This window comes from Brassica rapa, chromosome A01 (genome assembly GCF_000309985.2).
Source record: "Brassica rapa cultivar Chiifu-401-42 chromosome A01, CAAS_Brap_v3.01, whole genome shotgun sequence".
Classification (NCBI taxonomy): Eukaryota; Viridiplantae; Streptophyta; class Magnoliopsida; order Brassicales; family Brassicaceae; genus Brassica; species Brassica rapa.
Genome location: NC_024795.2, coordinates 18254475 through 18273335, shown reverse-complemented (window position 1 = coordinate 18273335; position 18861 = coordinate 18254475). Strand labels below are relative to the sequence as shown.

Sequence of the window (18861 nt, the reverse complement as noted above, 5' to 3'; positions counted from 1 at the left end):
TACCGATGGACCACATTGAAAACTTTGAGAAGATGTGTGGGTTCACTAAGGCGAATGGAGTACCACCAGATTACATCAAGTGTACCTTGTTCCCTTTCTCTCTCGATGGGAAGGCTGCTCGCTGGCTAGATTCCCTACCAACTGGATCGCTCACCACGTGGGAACAAGTCAGATCCGCTTTCTTGAGCCACTTCTACACAAAATCAAAGACGGCAGCTCTGAGACAGAAGATCGCCACCTTTAAACAGCTGGTAGATGAGCTGTTCTGCGACGCATGGGAGCGATTCAACGTCTACCGCAGGGAGTGCCCACATCACGGTTTCGAAGAAGATTATCTACTCGGAGTTTTCTACGATGGAGTAGGTTGGGAGGACAGGAATGCTTTAAACTCAGCCAGTAATGGAGATTTCATGACCCAATCCACTCAAGGCGCTTTCGCGTTAATTGAGAACATGGCCTCAAGCTCAGCTGACAGCAACCGAGAGACTGACCGCACCCAAAAGGTGAACAGCATCGACAATAGCAAAATAGATGAGCTCTCTGCCAAGGTCGATCAGCTGATTAAGAGTAATCAGAACCATGTCTTCATCATGGAAGAGTCTCCTCAGGATAAAGGAACCACAGATACTACATCAGAAGCGGACCAGGCGACTGAGGACCACCATGAGGTTAGCTATGTGAATGGGCAAGGATGGCAGTTTAAGAACTATCACCCGAACCCTAACGTGAGGAACAACCCCCACCTGTTCAACAACCCTAAACCCGATGGTAACACAAAAAATGCTCAAGGCAATCAGGTTCAGAACAGTGGCTACCAACGGGGGTATGGAAATCAAGGAAGAACCTTCGTCCTCAGCCCAGCTCAGAATACTCAGTTCCACAACCAGAAACAACCGACTAACCAGCAGCCTGCACAGCCTGCTCAAACTGCTCCACAGGACGAGATGAAGAGTCTCGCCAATATGATGAGCCAGCTGCTCCAAGGACAGCAGATTCAGGGAAAAGCACTGAACCAGGTCACAAACGACATCAATACCCGAATGAATCACATGTTCAATGACCTGAGTGCCAAATATGATAATGTCTCGAGCCATATGAGGCAGATGGATATTCAGATTGCTCAGGCTGCTGAGAGTGTGAAGAGACAGCAAGGCACTCTTCCTGGAAAAACAGATAAAAATCCCAAGGAGTGTAATGCAGTCGCGCTTAGGAGTGGGAAGCAATTAACTGATCTGGCACCCAAGAGATTCACAACAGCTGAAAAGGGGAAGCAGAAGGATTCAGAACAGCCACCTGTAACCGCACCAGCAGATGAGGAAGAAGAAGAGCTTCCTGCTAAACATACTCCGACCACTACAGAGCAGCCTACTGTGGTTGTTCGCCCAGCGGCAGAACCTGTTCCCACCCGTGACTATGTGCCTAAGGTTCCGTACCCTGTTCCTGCTAAAGCCACACGCAAAGACAAGGAGGAGATGAAATGTAGGAAGATGCTGGAGGACTTAACAGTCAGACTACCTCTCATGAGTGCAATCCAGATGATGCCATCCATGAGTAGCTTTGTGAAAGGACTGATTTCTGGAAAGATAACCGATGACAGTGAGTTCATGGTGGTCTCTAAAGAGTGCAGCGCTGTTCTCCAGAACAAAAGGATCAAGAAGCTGGGTGATCCTGGAAAATTTGTCATATCCATCCAAATAGGGAGAACAGTCTTCTCGTGTTCGCTAGTCGATCTGGGATCAAGCATCAATCTCATGCCATACTCTGTGGCTAAGCGCCTTGGATTCACGGATTTCAAACCTACCAGAATGTCCCTAGTGTTTGCTGATCGATCAGTAAAATCTCCAGTCGGAATTATCGAGGATATCCAAGTTCTGGTTGGGAACACACTTGTCCCTGCCGATTTCGTTGTTCTGGAACTCGAGGAAGAATCAAAGGATCCTCTGATCCTAGGCAGACCATTCCTATGCACTGTCGGAGCTATCATAGATGTGCGATAGGGAAAAATCGATCTCCACCTAGGAGACATAGTGATGAGGTTCGAGATGAATCAGATGCTCAAGAAACCTATGCTGGATGGACAAACCTTCACTGTCCAAGAGGAGGGTGATCCGCTGGAACCGAGTGATCAGATGATTGAGGAGATCCTTATAGATGATCCCCTGGAACTAGCCTTGACTAGAGCTGAAGCAGAACAGAATGTCCAGAACATCGACGCTGAGGGGTACGCTAAGATGTTAGACTCCGCCAGAACCATGGAAAGATTAGTGGCATATCTCAGTCTGGGGGAGAACAATGCCCCAGACTCATCGAGCTCGCATGTTCCACCAAGTAGGAACAATGACCCGTGGAGTGAATCCAAAGCTCCAAAAGTCGAGCTCAAAACACTCCCTAAGGGGCTCAGGTACGCATTTCTTGGACCAAATTCTACATACCCAGTAATCGTAAATGCTGATCTGAACAATGCTGAAACTGCTCTTCTCTTATGCGAACTTAGGAAATATCAAAAGGCATTAGGATATTCTCTAGCTGATATACCTGGCATTTCACCTGATCTGTGCATGCATAGAATACACCTAGAAGATGAATCAATGACTTCTGTAGAACATCAGAGGAGGTTAAACCCAAATCTGAAAGATGTTGTAAAGAAGGAGATAATGAAACTTCTAGAAGCTGGTGTAATTTATGCGATCTCTGATAGTAAGTGGGTTAGCCCTGTTCATGTAGTACCTAAGAAAGGAGGGATCACTGTTATAACAAATGAAAAGAATGAATTAATCCCTACTAGAACAGTAACTGGTCATCGCATGTGCATTGATTTCCGTAAATTGAATGCTGCGACTCGCAAGGATCACTTTCCACTACCCTTCATTGATCAAATGCTTGAAAGATTGGCTAACCACCCTTACTATTGCTTTTTAGATGGTTATTCAGGTTTCTTTCAGATTCCCATCCACCCAGACGATCAAGAAAAGACGACGTTCACATGTCCTTACGGAACATACGCCTACAGGAGAATGCCTTTCGGGCTGTGCAATGCTCCAGCGACCTTTCAACGCTGCATGATGTCAATTTTCACTGATCTAATTGAAGACATAATGGAAGTTTTCATGGACGATTTCAGCGTCTATGGGAGCTCCTTTAGTGTCTGTTTGTCAAACTTGTGCAGGGTTCTGAAGCGATGCGAGGAGAAGCATCTCGTGCTAAATTGGGAAAAATGCCATTTCATGGTCAGAGATGGGATTGTTCTAGGACATAAGATTTCAGAAAAAGGCATCGAAGTGGACAAGGCAAAGATCGATATCATGATGAGTCTGCAACCCCCAACTTCAGTGAGGGGAATAAAAAGCTTTTTGGGACATGCTGGTTTTTACAGAAGATTCATCCAGGACTTCTCGAGAATCGCAAGACCACTCACTAGACTGCTCTGCAAGGAAACAAAGTTCGATTTCGACAACGAGTGCTTAGCTTCATTTCACACGATCAAGGGAGCTCTTGTCAGTGCACCGGTTGTCCAACCCCCAGACTGGGACCTCCCTTTCGAGATCATGACGGACGCGAGTGACTTTGCAGTGGGAGCAGTGCTTGGACAGCGGAAGGATAAGAAGCTCCATGTGATCTACTACGCGAGCAAAACACTGGATGAAGCTCAATGTAGGTATGCCACCACAGAGAAGGAGCTCCTGGCCATCGTCTATGCTTTTGAGAAGTTCCGATCATATCTGGTTGGGTCTAAGGTAATAGTCCACACATATCATGCAGCTCTCAGATACCTGCTCACGAAAAAAGATGCCAAACCGCGACTCCTGAGGTGGATTCTCCTCCTTCAGGAATTTGGCCTGGAAATAAGAGACAAGAAGGGGGTAGAAAATGGAGTAGCGGACCACCTTTCCAGAATGAAAATAAACGATGACACAGTGATTGACGAAGAACAACCAGTGGAACACGTCAGTGCGATTGGTCTTTGCTACGCAGAACAACCAATGCTCATAGAAACAGCTTGTTCTTCGCAACTAGAGCAGTTTGTGGCAGCAATCCAGAAGCAATATCCTGATCTACCGTGGTTTGCTGAGATTGCAAATTTCTTAGCTGCTGAAAAGGAGCCTCAGAAGTTCACGGGGAACGAGAAGAGGAAATACTTAAGAGAGGCAAGGCACTACTTCTGGGATGAGCCTTATCTATACCGACAATGCAAGGATGGGATATTCAGACGATGTGTTCCGGAGGCTGAAATTCCAGGGATCCTATACCACTGCCACGGATCTTCCAACGCTGGACACTTCGCCACATTCAAAACAGTCTCCAAGGTTCTCCAAGCGGGATTCTGGTGGCCAACAATGTTCAGAGATGCTCACGCTTTCATATCCAAATGCAATGCATGCCAGCGAATGGGCAGTATCAGCAAAAGGAATGAGATGCCTCAGAACTACATATTGGAAGTTGAGGTGTTCGACTGCTGGGGGATAGACTTTATGGGACCTTTCCCACCTTCTCACAAGAACGAGTACATCCTGGTTGCAGTCGACTATGTCTCCAAGTGGGTAGAAGCAATTGCTAGTCCGACCAACGACGCACGAGTTGTAACCAAGATGTTCACCTCCATCATCTTTCCAAGATTTGGAGTACCTAGAGTGGTTATCAGCGATGGTGGAACTCACTTCATCAACAGAGTGTTCCAAGGATTACTGAACAAGAACGGCGTGAAACACAAGGTTGCAACCGCCTATCATCCCCAAACGAGTGGCCAAGTGGAAATTTCCAACAGAGAGATCAAGAACATTCTGCAGAAAACAGTCAATACCACGCGTAAGGATTGGTCCATCAAGCTTGACGACGCTCTCTGGGCTTACAGAACAGCCTATAAAACCCCATTAGGGACAACTCCCTATCATCTGGTCTACGGCAAGGCATGTCACCTACCTGTGGAGCTAGAGTATAAGGCAGCTTGGGCTGTCAAGCTGCTTAACTTCGATATCAAACCTGCTAAGGAGAGGCGAACAATTCAGATCCATGAGTTGGAGGAGATTAGGCATCTGGCCTATGAGAGCTCCAAAATCTACAAAGAAAAAACCAAGGCATTCCATGACAAACGGATCATCAGCAGAAGCTTTTCTCCGAATGATCAGGTCTTACTCTTCAACTCAAGGATTAAGTTATTCCCTGGAAAGCTAAAATCCAGATGGTCAGGCCCTTTCACCATCAAGGAGGTTCGCCCCTATGGAGCTGTCGTGTTGCTGGACACAAGAGGAGGAGAATTTGTTGTTAATGGGCAGCGCCTCAAGCCTTACCTTGCTGATACAACAATCGCTGAAGGTGTAGAAATACCCTTAAGTGATCCCCTTCAAGCCTAATCGGCTCACAAAAGTCAAGCTAGTGACTGAAAAGAAGCGCTTGGTGGGAGGCAACCCACTGGTGAGTGTAAATATTTCTTTTATTTCTAAAAAAAAAAAAAAAAAACAAAAACTAACTTGCAGGAAGAAAATCAAGAAAATCGAGCACTTCTCAGCAGAACACTCCGGCGCTTGTTCCACTGATTGTTCCCAGGTAAGTGCTCGAACAAAAAAAAAAAAGAGGAGGAATGGGAAATGGCCTATTTAAAGCCCACTAACTTTACCCCCCCCCCACCCCCCCCACCCCCCCCACCCCCCCCCCTTTATACCTAGAGCCGCAAACCAACCTCAAAGAACCCTAAATCGAAAACTCTCATTTCCAATTCTTCTTCATCGATTTTGCTCTAATCTCTTGGATCCTCTAGAGATCGGTTTGGTTTTGCAGGAACACCAATCCAATCAAGGTAACCGCTCAGACCCCCTTTCCTTTCGCGCATCCAAAACGCGGTTTGGAAGTGTATCCTTGAATCCTCCTTACTTTTGCTTAGCGATTGGATCTTAGATTGTAGCTATAGATTTCACACTTGCTACTAAGATCTAAATTGTGCTAGTTAGGAACATATTTGTTAATTGCGGTTCTTGAGAAATTGCGATTGTGTCGGGAATTGATGGAAGTTGAAGGTTGTTTAGGAATTGATGGACTTGGGCAAAATTGAGAGATAGGAATGTCCCATCGTTTCTGAACAACCGTTGAGCATGGCTAATTTGGAAAATTGACTTTGTTTTGCAGATGCCTCCAAGAACAAGGAACCCTAAAGCACTCAAAGCCTCTCGCGGAGCAGCCACGCCTTCTCACTCCGCGAACGTCCCAACCTCCTACCCATGGCCGAACAAGGCTGAGGGTCAACCGATCAACATCAATGACCCACTACTCCTTGACTACAATTGTGAGGGGTGGGACAAGGAGTCCGCAGCAAGGTACAACAGGCTTCTCGCAGCAGAGATCCTGCCCACACGATTTGCTCACGCGGAGACCTTAGCTGCTCTTGGTCTCGAGTCTGATGTGTTCGAGACGCTCGACGTCATGGGCCTCGCTCCTCTCTGCTACCAAGCCCAAGTTCTCTATCCAGATTTGGTTCGCCAAGTGCTCGCAACAGCTCAGATTACTTACCAGAACCCAACTGCGCCAACGTACGAGAACTGCTACTTCTCCTTCATGGCTGACGGCAAGTTCTGCTCCATCTCTCTCCACGATCTAAACGAACTACTCGAGATCGCAGACACGCCAAGAGAGGTCTCAGTTGACAAAAAGTTCGCGCCAGCAAACGCATTTTGGGATCTCATTGCGACAGGGAAGTTCACTTCTCGCAAGGCTTATCAATCACAAATCCGTAACCCCACTCTGCGTATCATTGCCAAGATCGTCTCGAACATCCTATTCGCAAAGGAACACACCTCCAAGGTCACAAACGGAGAGCTACAGGTTCTATACACCGGCCTAGAGGATGAGATCCGTAGAGACAGAGTCATACCGATACAGACTGTGAAAACAAACCCTGGATTCCTACTCATCACGATGCTCTCTGAGCGCAAGGATTCCATGGTCCGAACGGAAGACAAGAGAGACCGCTGCGGCAGTGTTCTCACACCCTTGTTCAAACGCTTCAACATCGACCTGGATTCCTACACGATTGTTCCTGAGCTTGAGTACATTGACACCGCCTACTTGATCACGTGCCACATCCTGCGCGACGAAAGCACATACAAGTTCGCAGACAAGGACGGGATCACTCTCTACTGCAAGCTCCCTCTTCCAGGGTTAACAGACTTCACAACCTTGGAAAACATAGTGTTCTTGCCCAACGCAGAACACTTGTGCGACGACCCCCGTGCGCCAATTCCAGATGGGAATGCGGCCAAGAATGATGTGGAGGACATGGCTCCACCTGCTGATGGTGCTTACGACCTAGAGGACATCACGGATGTTACAGATGACCACGCCTACAGACGTTGGATGGTGGACTCCCAGAAGAAAAACAACAGCCTCATGAAGAGGATCCTCAGAGCACTCACTGGAGGCTGCATCAGAAGTCAGGTCGAGCAGACGACGCAAGGAACAAGGCGCCCAGGCAAAGAACCAGCGGGCACTTCAACTAGAGAAGAGTGACTTCCGAGAAACCGGAGAACAGCCGGCCACTCCAGCAGTGGCGATTCAGACTGAGTCCGAACGGGCTATTCCTATTCCCTTGTTTTATCCATCTGAACTATTTATTTCCCTGCTATTTGTTTTCGGTTTGGTGTGTTTTATCCTCCTCCGATTTATTTTCACAACCAGGGATGGTGTGAAGTAAGTCTGGGGGAGAAACTCTGTACGATTTCCATGTTTTTATTGAGTCAGTCCCTAGGATCGAGTCAGTCCAGTCAAACTTATTGTGGTAATCAGGACCTTATTTTGTGATGATTTCTTAACCACCTCGTGCTTTAACCTTCTTATTCAGTGACCTTAGCAGTGATGAAAGACCCACACATGGACCTGGAACACCCTGACTTATCTCATTTGACATTCCAGAAATTCTCCACCGATCAGGTTACACTGGGTAGACTCGACTCCACTATATCTGAACCTAATCTGGACTTTAATTCTTCTTGTTATGGGTACTAGATCAGGGAAACGAGACCTATACTCAGGACTTCTTATCCTTTATATCCATCTTGCTGTTCCTGAGTAGCTGGCTCATCTTTATCTAGTTCCCACCTTGTACCTTAGCCTTCATTCCAACTTCAGGCATTTGTTTTTCAGTGATTATATGTGCAGATATGTGCAAAAAGGTTGGAGAGGAAAGGATCAACGCAGCCTCTTACTCGTTACTGCTGTAGAAAATCAATCAGAAAGGAGAACAAGCAGATCAAGGGACCAACTGCTCCATGACCAATGAATCGTGCAAGTATAGCAGAATGTTGCGAATCAGATCCACCAGTGGCCTTCTCAAAATCACATGCTACCTCCTTCTTCGTCACCTCATCTCTATTTTCATGCTATGCAAAAAAGAAAAAAAAAATATATTTTACCTTTCATTTTTAGCATTTGACGATGGAGAAGGAGATGAGTTCAAGGGAACATGAGCCACTGGAAAAGCCAAGAAAGAGTTTAGGCTAATTTTCGGAGAACATAGAAGGGGGCGAGCAGAGCAGTCTGATGACTGTTCCAGAACAGAGAGCAACCGTTCGAGAGAGGGCAAAACGAGTAGAGGCTGTGGACATCAATGGATCCGTTCTCTCTTGCCATTTTGTGCGATATCCTGCATCCTCTAAGAAATCGGTAACCCCTAAACACTTTTAACTCCACCATTAAAAAGCCTGTTCCATACCTAGACCGTCCACCCTGAGTAGCGCCCATGACAAGAAGCTCACGAAAATTCTAATTGAACAAATGGAGTTTGGTCTCGAAGGTGTCGCTTTTTCAGGTCAAGATGTAGAGTAAGGAGCCGATCTGTGAACAGCGATCAGGGGTCTCCAGTAAGTGTGTGTGGTTCTAATCTACTTCTTGTATGGTTCAGAGATTTGTGGTAAGAGTATGGTTGCTGAGAATAAGCGAATTCCCACACTTTCAAACTTTTCTCCTGTTCTTGATACTTGCCTTGTTCGAGGACAAACAAGGATCTAAGTCTGGGGGAATTGATATATGGTGTTTTTCACATCATTGTATAGGTGTTTTTGTATTGATTCGAGTCCTTAATCCGAGTCAATCTAGTCCTTTTTGATCTCTTACAGGTCTGGAGTTGGTAGAAGAATGAAGAAAGCGTGCTTGAAGAGAAGCTGTCCTTTTGGAGCATTTTGCGGAGAACACTCAAGACGAACAGTCCCGAGACTGTTCTCAAGCAGAACAAGCAGACGGAGTGATCCCGAGATTGTTCCCGACAAATAAGGAAGCTTCCATTTTTGGGAATTAAGACCTTGTTGCCCTAATTTCTCTTCTACCTATTGGCGCCTCCATATAAAGACGCCACCTATCCTATTTTATTTCGGACGCTAGTTTTTACAAGAGAACTATTAGCTTTTGCGATCTGCAACTTGTAAGGGAGAAGAATCCATTCTCTCATAGAGAAGACCTTCTGAACCCTTGTTTACTACTCTTATTATTATGCAATTTCATTCAGTATCTATGTGTTTGATTGCTTGCATCATGATTGAGTAGTGATCTAGCTCGCCTAGGGTTTTTAGGGTGTTGAAATATGAGCTAAACATAGATAAGCTATTCTTGATTATTCTTCATCCATACTATTCTTAAGGCTTCCATTAATCTGATCACTTGATGTTAGATCCTAAGTTTATCGCCAAGCTAACCGCTTAGGAGATAGCTTGACATGTATTGAATGAGCTTAGTATCCCTGATCAGCGAAAGTAGATATTAGGGTAGTAAGTGAACTGATCGGACCTGACCTCTAAGGCTTGCAGTCGCTTCTCATCTCAACGACAAGTAGATGATGGGATCGACCAGCAAAGAGATCACCACCACGACAGTGGGGTGTTCCAGCTGAGTGATCCGAGTTCTAGAAAGCACTGCACCGCGCTTGAATAATTGTTTGGCTCTCGCTCAACACCCAATGAAATACCCTAGGCTAGCCGCTTTTTAAATTGAATCAATCTCTAGTTTACTTGTTTTCTGCGTCACCAATTGAATTAAAAACCATTTTCTTCTTAGCTTGATATTGAAATTTATAAGAGTAAAGTGTAGACTGGTCCTCTGGATTGAATCTAAAGTACTATAATCACAACTGTTAACTTGGCAGTAGCAAGGATTCATATTTAGTGTATCACATATCAAGTTGTATCATTAAATATAAAAAAAATATAACAAAAAATTAGCACCTGATAATGCAAGATGGACGTTTTTGTTTAGAAGTTCTGAAAAGATAAATGGAAGTAGCCGCTCCATAAAAACATGGCAGTCGTGACTCTTCATGCCAGAGAACTTGTTGTTCTCCATATCAATACAATTAGCTAAGTCTGAAGCATAACCGTCGGGAAATTTAACTGCGTGTTTCACACATTCCAAGAAACTTTTTTCCCGGCTTCGTCCAATGTGTAGGGAGGAAATGGAGCTTGACCATCATCATCAACATGTAAGTGTGGCCGATCACAAAACTCTGATATATCCAATCTTGACTGGATTGTGTCTTTCGACTTACCCTTCACATTCATAAGAGTATTCATGATGTTGTCGAAAAAATTCTTCTCGATATGCATCACATCAAGATTATGACGGAGAATTAGATCCCTCCAGTATGGTAACTCCCAAAATATGCTTTCCGTGTGCCAATTATGGTACTTTCCATATCCAGGCTTCTTCTTTTCATGATCGTTTCCACCGCAAACAGACGTTTTAGGAGGATTGACACCATTTAACCGCTCTGAATAAACTTGCTCACCAGTCAAAGAATCTGGTGGAACTTCATTTACCGCATTTTTTCCCTTCAAGAAGTCTTTTCTATTCTTCCTCAGTGGATGATTACGAGGCAGAAATCTTCGGTGACAATCAAACCAACACGTCTTCCTTCCCTTAGGCAGATAAAAAGACTTAGAATCTTCCATGCAAATTGGACATACTAATTTACCATGGGTCGTCCATCCGGAAAGCATGCCGTACGCCGGAAAGTCGCTTATCGTCCACAGAAGCACGGCTTAAGTTGAAATTATGATTCAAGGACACATCATATGCTTCAACTCCAGTTGACCATAGTTCTTTTAACTCCGCAATCAGAGGTTTGAGGAAGATATCAAGACTAGCTCGTGGATGATTTGGCCCAAAATTTAGAATTGTAAGAAACAGGTACTCTGTTTTCATGCACATACCGGGGGGCAGATTATACGGAGTCAAGATTATAGGCCACAACGAATGATTATGAGACATTCCAAATGGATTGAATCCATCAGTACATAATCCAAGATAAACATTACGCGGTTCTTCGGCAAACCGGGGATGTATTTCTTGAAAGTTTTTCCACTCCGCCGCATCAGATGGATGACACATTTCTCCCTCTTTTGCTTGGTGCTCATCATGCCATCTCATTGCCGCTGCAGTCTTCTTGCTCTGATACATTCTCTTTAACCTATCAGCTATAGGGAGATACCACATACGGCTATATGGGACTTTGGTTCTACGGCGTTTGTCCCACCTTTCAGCACCACAAAATTGACATGTTTCCCACCTTTCATCTTCTTTCCAAAATATCATACAATTGTTGATACAAACATCAATTGTAAAATATGGGAGCCCTAAATTGCGCATCAACTTTTCTGTCTCGTAGTGTGAGTCGGTTGCCATGTTTCCATCTGGTAAATAGTCATTCAACATTTGACACACCGAATCCACACACTTTTCACTCATATTATAATCTGCCTTAGTTTGTAAAACTCGAGCAGCTAAGGATAACTGCGAGTGACCTTCACGACAACCATCATACAAGGGATTTTTTGCTCCTTCTTACAAGTCGTAAAACCTTTTTGAATGTACATCGTCTACTACATTCTGGTAATTACCAGGACCATCCTGGTAATTACCGTCCTGGTAATTACCATCCTGGTAATTACCATCCTCGTGATAATTATCACACCTCACATTATCACAAAATGCATCATTTACCATATCAACATATATATCTTCATTACCAACTTCTTCACTACCACTTAAAGGTGTCGGATCAACATGACTCGTTCCTAATTCCATATCAACTTCTTCTCCATGATTATACCAGACATAATAGTCACGCATGAAACCTCTACTATATATATGTTTCCAAATTTTTGATCCCGGAAGAAATTTATCGTTCTTGCAAACACTACATGGACAGGAAAATTTACCCCCATTGCTCTGCGTGATAGGCTGGCTATTTGCAAATGTCATGAATTGATCCACCCCTGCTATGAACTCTTCTGAGAAATTTCCCGTCTTTTCATCGATCCTCTTGTACATCCATTCTCGAAAATGGTAATAGTTGGAATTTCCCGACATTGTAACACTGCAAAAAAAAAATTTTTTTTGAATGTCAACGATTTTTTGTTGTTTTCACTTTCTTTTTATGTTTTTTAGCAGAAATGTATGGTAAACATCGTGTAGTATTTATAGAAACATTTCCGACTTATTAGCGGCTCAATACCGACAAAGCCAGCAAAAATTAGTTACACCAACCATGGAACGTAAATCATGTGTTTCGTACCGGTATTGACTGACTGATTAGCGACTCCGTTACGACCACAAAAAAAGCAGTCGCTAATAGTCACAAAATCTCCGACTATATTGCTACAGAATTGCTCCGAAGACGCCGTAGTCGCAGATCAGTCGTAATGGTTCGACGAATTCGGCGGTTGACTTACAAAAATTAGTTACACCAACCGTAAAATGTAAACCACGTGTTTTGTACCGGTTTTCACCGACTGGTTTGTGGCTACCGTATGACTCTATACATCAGTCGCGAAATAGTCGCAATATTCAGACTATATTGCGACTACATAAACTCCGACAACAATGGGGTCGCGGATCAGTCGTAATCTGACGATGGCATAACGACTAAACGTCGCAGTCGCTATTGTGCGACTGATTAACGACTAAAATTTCCGCGTTGCAATTCAGTTGTCCGTCAGTCGCCAAACAGTCGTAAAACTTAACGACTACGTTTTCAGTCGCAAACTGTGGTCGAGAATCACATGTTTTCTTGTAGTGGAGGGTATTAGATGATAAGCATTATCTCTTGTATTAGTTAGAATATGCTTGTGTATATTCCTATTAGTTAGGAACTTCCCTGATATCTCTCATTCGATTGTACTATATATTTTGAGGAATGATAACGTAAATATTCACGGGAAATCATATTCACTTACAGGGAGAATCTTCGGCCCTGTTGCTATTTACTATATAAGAATCACTGTGCTTTGTGGCTATTTAGAATTCAGTTTTGTTTGGCCTATCTTTAGAAAGGTAAATAAGAAAATCAAATCTACTGGAAGCCAATACACTGTTTGCGTGTTTGCTGATGATTCCATAGAAAATGAGTAAACGGGTAGCAAGCGACCCCTAATACAACTTTATACAAATGTTAAAAGTCGATTAAAAACCAAAACCAAGTGAGGCTGCAGACCTGAGTTTTACCCATATGCAAAAGTAGAAGGTGGCTAGCCTTCCGAAGAACATGAACAAAAAGTATTAGATATTTGATTATGTTCCCTAGTTTTTTTTTTTTGACACATTACGTAGCAAAAGAAATTCATAGAACTGATTCTTCAAACTTGCAGATCCATCTTTGCTTCTTTTTTTGATTACTTTCCTTCAAAGCATTAATCTTCATTTTATATTATGTTTTTGATGTTTTATAGTTTGTTCAGTGTGATTATCCACTTACCCTTGCCACCTTTTCATACAGTCTTCATCATATTTCTCTGCAACAGCTGAAATAAATCATGATGCATTACAACATATGAGGTCTCGATCGTCAAACAAAATATTCTCTTAACCATTAGTGCAAGAAAGATCAGACAGAAATAAAATCAGATTGACTCATTTCGAAGCTGGTGCAAGATGGTGTATAAGATATTCCGAACGACGTCAATTAAAGCCAGTGAGAGAATGCAGAGAAACTGACTTTGATCAGATTAGAACATCAGTAACTCAAGATTTTTTTTTGTTTCGGATCACATCAATGAAGTCATTCGATCTATATTATCATAAAAGTTATCGACCAAAGAAACTATAGATATTCAAGTTTTATCAGTCAAGCATGGTGCGTAAAATAATAATGAACGTGGTGTTATCGTCACATTTAAGTATACTATTTGTCCGTTTGTTTCTTACGCCCAGATAACTCTTGAGGATGACATTGAGGTCAGGCCGTCATGCGAAGGATATCTGTTGTATTTGGTATAACCATTAAAAATGACACAAAGTGAAGATATATAAGTAGATTATATAAGTGCTCTAATTCTAATGTACGAATAGATCTAAGCATGATGGGTCTCTCGCTAATGTAACCAGATCCAGTTTTGTTTACATAGCTAATTATGAGAGTTCTGTACTAAGTAATGAAGCAACAACATAAGGTGGGGATACGTTATTAAAGTGGTTGCCAAACTGTATACTAATCTGTGTTTATGGTTGACTCCAACCATTGAACATGAAAGGAAGGTCTTAAACACCACAGAAGAAGTAAATCACAAGATTCAAACACCACAGAAGAAGAAGTAAACATAAGAGTTGACTACAATGTAAGAACCAAACTAAAGAAGTACTTTGTCTGTTAGGATTTAAACCTTTTCCTAGTGCTTTAAACTTAGATTGAAATCAATATCAAAAGCTCTTCCCTTTATACACTCAAAGAAAACTGTTTCTCAAGAACAACTATAGAGATTACAACCAATGATTAACACAAAAACCCTAACACTCGTAATTGCTTAATCTCTTGTTATCTCTCTCTTATGCTCTTGCTCTGTCTCTCGGATGATTTCTTTTTTTGGGATACCCTTAAAGCCACGATCACCTCTTCTATATATAACACCATCAACTTCTTAAGTTTCCTTATCCTTGTCGTCTTTGGTCGACATAGCAAAACTAACGTTTCCTTTTTGATTATGCAGGGATTCATTATTGGGCTGGACTTAGAGAGATGGGTCAAGACAGAATTGGGCCTTTAACTCTACAATCTCCACCTAAGGCCCAGATTGCTGTCTCTTCCAGTCACCATCGCTTCGACGACATCGACGCTTTGTTCCTGCTCCTTCCTCTGCGATCAGAAAACTGATCTGAAAAGCTACCTGTGATAAGTTGTTGAATCACTTGTAGTCATGTTCCTTGTTTCATCTTTCCTGTGTGACTTCAAGCACCAAACCAGAAACGAATCTCTCTCAGCTCTTTTTTTTTTTTCGAGAATCTCTCGACGGTGATGACGTCTCGCCGACGAATCCTTCCGTCTCCGGCGAGTCCCGTTTCTTCACCCTCTCTCACCTTGATTCTTCACAACGACAACCTTTGCATCTCCAATGAAGATGACCTCTGACCAGAACCTGTCTCATCCGGTGAACTGTGAATTGTTGTTTCTCCGACCTTCACATCGATCCTTGTCTTTAATCCCCTCCATGGTATTTCTCTGCAACTCCAATATGTTCCACGCCATTGACCTCCTTGTAGTGATAAAAAACCACTGATGTCATTTAATCGCTTATCCTATTCCTCTGTAGGATAGCGATTCAATCTTCTCAAATCTCAAGCTCATTCCTTTACCAAATTAGACCATTCTAATCGCAACACCAACATCTGCATTGTGCTAGACCATTCATCTCCAAAAAAGCTCGCGATTTCTTCTTGGTGACTAGCGAATCTAATTTTTCATGTTGGTGTTGATCAATTCAATCAATATTACCGGCCATACTGCAGCTTTTCGGTAAGATTCTCTGAATTTTGAGTCTTCTTGATAGAGTTTGATTATTCCCATTTGAAGTTGCAAAGCCTTACCCTCTATTGAATTTTGACAGTCCTTCCTGCGTTTCCGTTGATCCTTTGGAGACTCCCCTGTTACTCCGACGAACCCACGAACCCCTTTCCACTTCAACTTCCTGGTAAGGTAATTCATGTAGCTTTAACCTGATTAAGATGATGCCTGTGATGTTATACTTGTCTGGTGATCTGCTTTGATTTCCCGGTTGTGATACTCGTCTCCCTTCAGCTCTCCTTGGTGTTTATCCTCCACCACAGCAGCTGTTTAAGACGTTCTCTCCTCTCCGGTGATCTATTTCTTCTTTCCCCGACCTAGATACTCGTCTCCATTCAGCTTCTCTTTGCTGTTTAAGACGTTTTCTCAAGTCATCCCTTCAACTTTAAATTTTCTTTTAAAGTATACTCCTCATCCGACCTTTCAAACCTTTTGAGCGACTTTTCTTGTGTTTCAGCTACTCCACCTTGAGCTGAAACTTCTGCCTCGCATCTATGCTCACAGGTAACTATCTAAACTCCACCTTGAGTTTTCCATTATCAATATAAACCTGAAACTGACTTGTTTCTCCTCCTCTGTCTCTGCGAGTTTGAGACAGCGTTGATAATGGAGTTACCTGGAGCGTCTTCCTTCTTAGGCGGAATCGCAGCGAACCTGAAGCTCCTGCCCAGGTACTGCTTTACTTTGTGAATCCTCATGATTATTGGTATGGATCTTAGATAGTGTTGCATTCTCCTTGACTCTATCTCCGAAGATACCCTCTCCCAATATATGTGACACTTTTCTCACAACGCCATTCCCGAGTCTTGTATTCACGTATTCCCTTTTTACAGCCTTCTTCCAGTCTTTCTCGTAGTCTTTAGATTCTTCTTTTGTACTAAGCTCTTTAGGTGCAGTCAAAACATGTGCTAAGAGATCACCATCTTTATGCCTTACTTCTTTTCCAAACAATACATCATCCGTTGAAGATTCTGTTTTCTGAGATTCTTCACTGCTCGCCTTAGACTCAATTTCTTCTGATTTTTCTGTCAAGAAAGAGTCTCCACCTTGAGCTGATGAGTCTTTTGTTTCAAAACCATATGGAGTAGGTCCCTGAATCAGAACTTTTGCGAACGTCACCGTTTTTGACGTCTTCTTCTTGATTATTTTCTCCACTCTAGGCATATTCTTCTTACTCTTAGCAATTGTGCCTTGTAGATAATAAACTCCCTTGTGATATTTTCCTGATATTACCCTCTTATTATCTTTGTAGAAGTGCACCATAAAATTGCTTCCTTTGTACTTGCAACCTGATTTCTCTAACATCCCATAAGAAATTAAATTTCTTCTCACCTCCGGAATGTACCTGACACCTGTGAGTATCACTTCAGAGCCATCTGAATTCTGAATCTTTATTTTCCCAATTCCTTTGATGTCACATTGAGTGTTATTAGCCATTAACACTGAACCACCATTGAACTCCTTGAGATCAAACATAACCTCCCTGTCTGATGTACTATGATAAGAACATCCAGAATCCATGATCCATTCTTGCTTAGTGTCTTGCACACTAGCTGTTAACACTAACGGTTGCTTCGGCTCCGTCGCAATGTTTGCAGATTCTTTATTTCTCCTCTCAGGACATTCTCTTTTCCAGTGTCCTTCTTCTCCACAGATAAAACAACTTGTTTTGCTTTTATCAAACCTTTGTCTTGACTTAGATCTGCCCCTGCCGTTAGATTTTCCTCTATAACCTTTTTTATCTGATCTGCCCCTTGATTCCTCCACGTACAAACCCTCTGCATCAGACCTGGATTTATTCAGCAATCCCTTTTCCTTTAACTCCACTTCTTTGGAGTATGCTGAATTAGTCACGTCGTTCATGGTAAGAGTTTCTTTTGCAGTCCCGTACTTGAGCGTGTCAACTAGTGAATCAAATTGTTGGGGCAAGCTAGATAGAACTTGAATTGCCTGGTCTTCATCGCTGATGTTGATGTTAAGACTTGCAAGATCTGAAACTAGCTTAAGAAAAATATCTAGATTTTCCTCGATGCTCTTGTGATCATCCATCTTGAAGCTCGCAAACCTCTGCTTCATGTAGATCCTATTAGGAAGTGTCTTTGTTTGGTAATCTCTTTCCAAAGCCTTCCAAACTCCTAACGCAGTTGTTTCCTTCATCACCTTACGCAGAACCAAATTTCCTAGGCTCATGCATATTAGATTCTTTGCCTTCTTATCCTTCAACGGATCTACTTTGACCTCAGGCAGTTCTTCGTCTTTCTCCTTGTCTGTTTCAGAAGACGTGACCGTAACTTCCTGAATCATAGAATCTAACCCTAGAAGCTCCAACTGCATTAGCATCTTGTACTTCCATAACCCGAAATCACCTTTTCCATCAAACCTCTCGACCTTGAACTTTCCGAACTCTCCGGATATCGATTCCATATCTCCTCCTAGCACTTGCAATCAAACCTGGATTGCTCTGATACCACTTGTTAGGATTTAAACCTTTTCCTAGTGCTTTAAACTTAGATTGAAATCAATATCAAAAGCTCTTCCCTTTATACACTCAAAGAAAACTGTTTCTCAAGAACAACTATAGAGATTACAACCAATGATTAACACAAAAACCCTAACACTCGTAATTGCTTAATCTCTTGTTATCTCTCTCTTATGCTCTTGCTCTGTCTCTCGGATGATTTCTTTTTTTGGGATACCCTTAAAGCCACGATCACCTCTTCTATATATAACACCATCAACTTCTTAAGTTTCCTTATCCTTGTCGTCTTTGGTCGACATAGCAAAACTAACGTTTCCTTTTTGATTATGCAGGGATTCATTATTGGGCTGGACTTAGAGAGATGGGTCAAGACAGAATTGGGCCTTTAACTCTACATTGTCAAAAAAGAAAGAAAATAAAGAAGAATTTGTAATGGAAAGATTAAAAAGTATCTACGGGTTTTGTGCGTACCCGAGGGTTCAGTTTGGTTTTCATTACCAAAAAGGTATAATCATGGTGCACTTAGTAAAATACAAAATAGAGAGACCGAATGATATACTTCAGTCCAAAATTAGTAACT

At 42.7% G+C, this 18861-nt stretch overlaps 2 protein-coding genes and 1 non-coding gene across 22 annotated transcripts in view; 2 read left to right on the top strand and 1 right to left on the bottom strand.

Annotated features, from left to right (window-relative positions):
• Positions 1–18861, top strand: part of LOC117126833 (AP-1 complex subunit gamma-2) — a 55610-nt gene that overhangs the window by 22509 nt on the left and 14240 nt on the right.
• On the bottom strand, positions 216–322 carry LOC117129109. Its single transcript, XR_004452688.1, has one exon. It is a non-coding gene; the product is annotated as a small nucleolar RNA R71 (small nucleolar RNA).
• LOC103867516 lies at positions 5651–18835 on the top strand. Of its 20 annotated transcripts, none has more exons than XM_033277930.1 (7): positions 5651–15452; positions 15552–15754; positions 15846–15929; positions 16037–16094; positions 16260–16306; positions 16391–16473; positions 18614–18835. In XM_033277930.1, exon 1 carries the CDS (start codon positions 6118–6120, stop codon positions 7492–7494), a length of 1377 nt encoding a protein of 458 aa, XP_033133821.1. In that variant the 5' UTR covers positions 5651–6117; the 3' UTR covers positions 7495–15452; positions 15552–15754; positions 15846–15929; positions 16037–16094; positions 16260–16306; positions 16391–16473; positions 18614–18835. The 20 variants fall into 20 exon arrangements, with proteins under 20 accessions (XP_033133821.1, XP_033133818.1, XP_033133816.1 ...); XM_033277927.1 differs by having other exon boundaries at positions 15846–15934; positions 16401–16473; XM_033277925.1 differs by having other exon boundaries at positions 15846–15934.

Excerpts from the sequence above, each read along its gene's own strand:
- LOC103867516 (XM_033277942.1), top strand. The coding sequence starts at position 6,118 with ATGCCTCCAAGAACAAGGAACCCTAAAGCACTCAAAGCCTCTCGCGGA.